Source organism: Myripristis murdjan, chromosome 2, assembly GCF_902150065.1.
Source record: "Myripristis murdjan chromosome 2, fMyrMur1.1, whole genome shotgun sequence".
In the NCBI taxonomy this organism is placed as follows: Eukaryota; Metazoa; Chordata; class Actinopteri; order Holocentriformes; family Holocentridae; genus Myripristis; species Myripristis murdjan.
In genome coordinates this window covers 21109891-21112858 of record NC_043981.1, presented here as the reverse complement: position 1 = coordinate 21112858, position 2968 = coordinate 21109891, and the positions used below count along the sequence as shown (strand labels likewise).

Here is a 2968-nt window from a genome sequence, read left to right as displayed (position 1 = left end):
GTGTGTGTGTGTGTGTGTAACAGATCCTAACCCTAACCACATCTTATACAGTTTTATTTTTAGTTATACTATGTATGATAAAACTAGTTTGTTGCATTTATGAAATTATGGAATGAGAATAGAGAAAAGTGCTGGCAGTTTATTTCTGTTTTTATGTGTTTTGACAGACAAAAGCACCAAACTCTCCTGCTTTGACATGAACTGTGTGACTCCTCCCACAAGTGTGGAAAATAAAAATAAAATAAAAAGTGGCACGCTTTGAAGTAAATAAAGCATCGAGCTGCAAAGAGTAAACATTTAAAAACAGGCCAGTTTGTATTTAACTGTGACGCCACATATCAGAGAGACAGGCGAGGCAGCAGAGGAATCTGTCCACGCAGAAGTAAACTCTATTTTCCTTTGAGACTTCTCTTTTTTTGGATTTATCATAGACGTGATGAAACATTAAAACTTTGTTTTTTAAATTTCAGTGTCACAGTATCACCTCAAACTCCAAGATAAGAAAACTGTCCACTGTCCAGCAAAAACCAAATGAAATTACAGTTGTGTATGTCCTTGTTCTTTTTGTCAAAGCTACAGGAGCCGATCTCTGTCCCAGATTCTCTTGGCCTCATTAACTAGACTCGCCACACTCTGGGCATAGCCTTGATCTTGTTATGTCTGATGGGTTTTCTGTTCAAAACATCAGCGTTGAGGATGAGAATGCGTGTTTTTCTGATCATGTGTGTTGTATTCGCTGCCACCTTCTCTGGTCCTCTGTGCACTGACAAAACTTCTGGGCTCTACTCCCGATTTGTAAATTCTGTCTCTGCAAATCGATTTGCTGAAGGCTTTCAGCCAAACGCCACCGCAACCTCTGTTTCATCAGCTGCTGAGATTTCACACGCAGATAAATAAATCTCCTGTTTCCATTCCTGGTCATCTGTGGCGGGACGATTCAACCCGTTCTCTTAGGCAGCCCTGGCACAAAGTGGAGCAAAAACGGAAAAAAAGATCACCTCTCAGTTCCCTATAAACTATTTAAAAAATACCTGGCTATTTTCCAATCAGCAGTCAAAAAAAAAGCCACAGCTAAATATTTCCCTAAATATTTCCCTGAAATAATCAGTAAAATTTCCCACAGATCAAAAATTCCGTTCTGAACCCTCGCAGTTCTCATGGTGGGGAAACATCCTCGGACTTCTGTGACAAGTTCTTGCAGTTTTTCATTGAAAAATGTGAAAACATTAGGTGACTGTCCCCGCCCCCTCTCGCCGAAGCCCCGCCCACCACAGGGCCCTGCAACCATCAATCAGTTTCAACATGTTCATGTCCTGTGTTGAGGAAGACAGTCACGCACGTGTCATGTCTCACCCAGCACCATAAGTTATATATTTTTTTGCTTTCATGTTTATTTTGCAGCACTTCCTGTTTTATTGTCTAACTCTCCTCTTGTTTCAGATCACTTCCTGTCAAGTTTCCCTCCTGTGTGATTGCCTGCCCCGCCCTAATGTGTTACACCTGTGCCTTGTTGTCTGCCTTCTCCTTGTGTATTTAGTCTGTGTGTTCCCTGCTCTCTGGGCCAGTTCGTTGTAGCCTTTTGTGTGTTCACGTTCTAGCTCTGATTCCCTTGTGTTAAGCCTTGGTTTTTTCGATTCTTCTTCTGGTTATGTGCTTGCCTTGAAAAGGCAACACATCTTATTTTTGGATACTGCTTTTGGCCCAGCCCTTAGGATTGTCTACCTTGTTTCTGACGGCCTCCTGTGTTTAACTTGCTTCCGGAATAAAGGACTTCTTATTTGACTGCCTTACTCCGAATTGTGCTTTTGGGTCCAATCTCGACATCCAGCCCTGACAACATGAAGCTCACCGCCGCCCCATCATGTCGCCCCCCCACATCATAAAACAAATATGTGATGTAATTGGCTTCAGCATTCAAGTTATTATGAATTCCTGCTCAGCCTCTGGCATCGTACCCGTAGGTTTTGAACTCGCAGCTATCCAGCCTCTGCTCAGACACCATAACTTGGGCTCACCAGTAAAGCTCGCGCACCATGTACCAGGGCTTAGTCCCAATCGCAGCGACCAGGGTTCGAATCCGACCTCAGGTCCTTAGCTGCACGACATTCCCTCTCTCTCCCCTGCCTTTCCTGTCTATCTCTACTGTGACTGTCAAATAAAGCAGAAATGTCAAAAAAATTATCTTTAAAAATAAAAAAAAGACACCATAATTTGGATGTTAAATGTTTAATTAACTATTGGCTGATCTCCAAATTGACATTTGTTTAAAAAAATAATGGAGAAAAATTGTCCTGTCACAATTACAACCGTGAACCGGCTCTGCTAAAAGTGACAGATGACCTGCTGCTGACTCTGGGGAAAACGCCATCTTAATATTCCTAGATCTCAGTGCCGCCCTCCATACTGAGGATCACCACGTCCTGTAGACTCGTCTCAAACAGCGGGCGGGTATTAAAGGTTACAGAACGGGTTTGAATCCTATCTCATAGACAGGACTTTCTCTGTGGCTACAGGGCAGTTTTCCTCTTCCTCTGCTCCAGTCTGTGGCATTCCTCAGAGATCCATCCTGGGGCCCTTTCTGTTCTGTCTGTACCTGCCACCTCTTGGCAATATTACAATAAAGTAGAACATATCCTGTCACATCATGCTGATGATTCACAGCTGTACCTCCTGCTGAAATCCAGGGGTTCCTCCAGTCTCTCCTGGACTGTCCTGGGGCCATTAAGGTCTGGATGGCAAATAATTTCCTTCAACTAAACACAACAGAACTGAAGTCATTATCTTTGGTCCCCCTCTTTGGTCTCCGCCCAATCCACAAAGTTGGCCATGTTAGCGTACACCCCATAATACCCCGGGTGAGCGCAGCCTCGCCCCCGCCGACTAAATCCAGGAGCCACTTTGTTTGTAAACTGGGCCAGATTAGATTAGATTAGTATTCCCTCCATCTCTGCCTTTAAATCCAGCCTAG

General features: G+C 43.7%; 1 protein-coding gene across 1 annotated transcript in view; it reads right to left on the bottom strand.

Annotated features, from left to right (window-relative positions):
- The window catches only part of f10 (coagulation factor X), a 12420-nt gene extending 9698 nt beyond the window's left edge, over positions 1-2722 (bottom strand). Inside the window, exon 1 of the mRNA XM_030066622.1 lies at positions 2668-2722. Within this exon, the coding sequence (XP_029922482.1) occupies positions 2668-2722 (55 nt within the window). The remainder of the gene's footprint in view (positions 1-2667) is intronic.
- Positions 2723-2968: the final 246 nt, after the last annotated feature.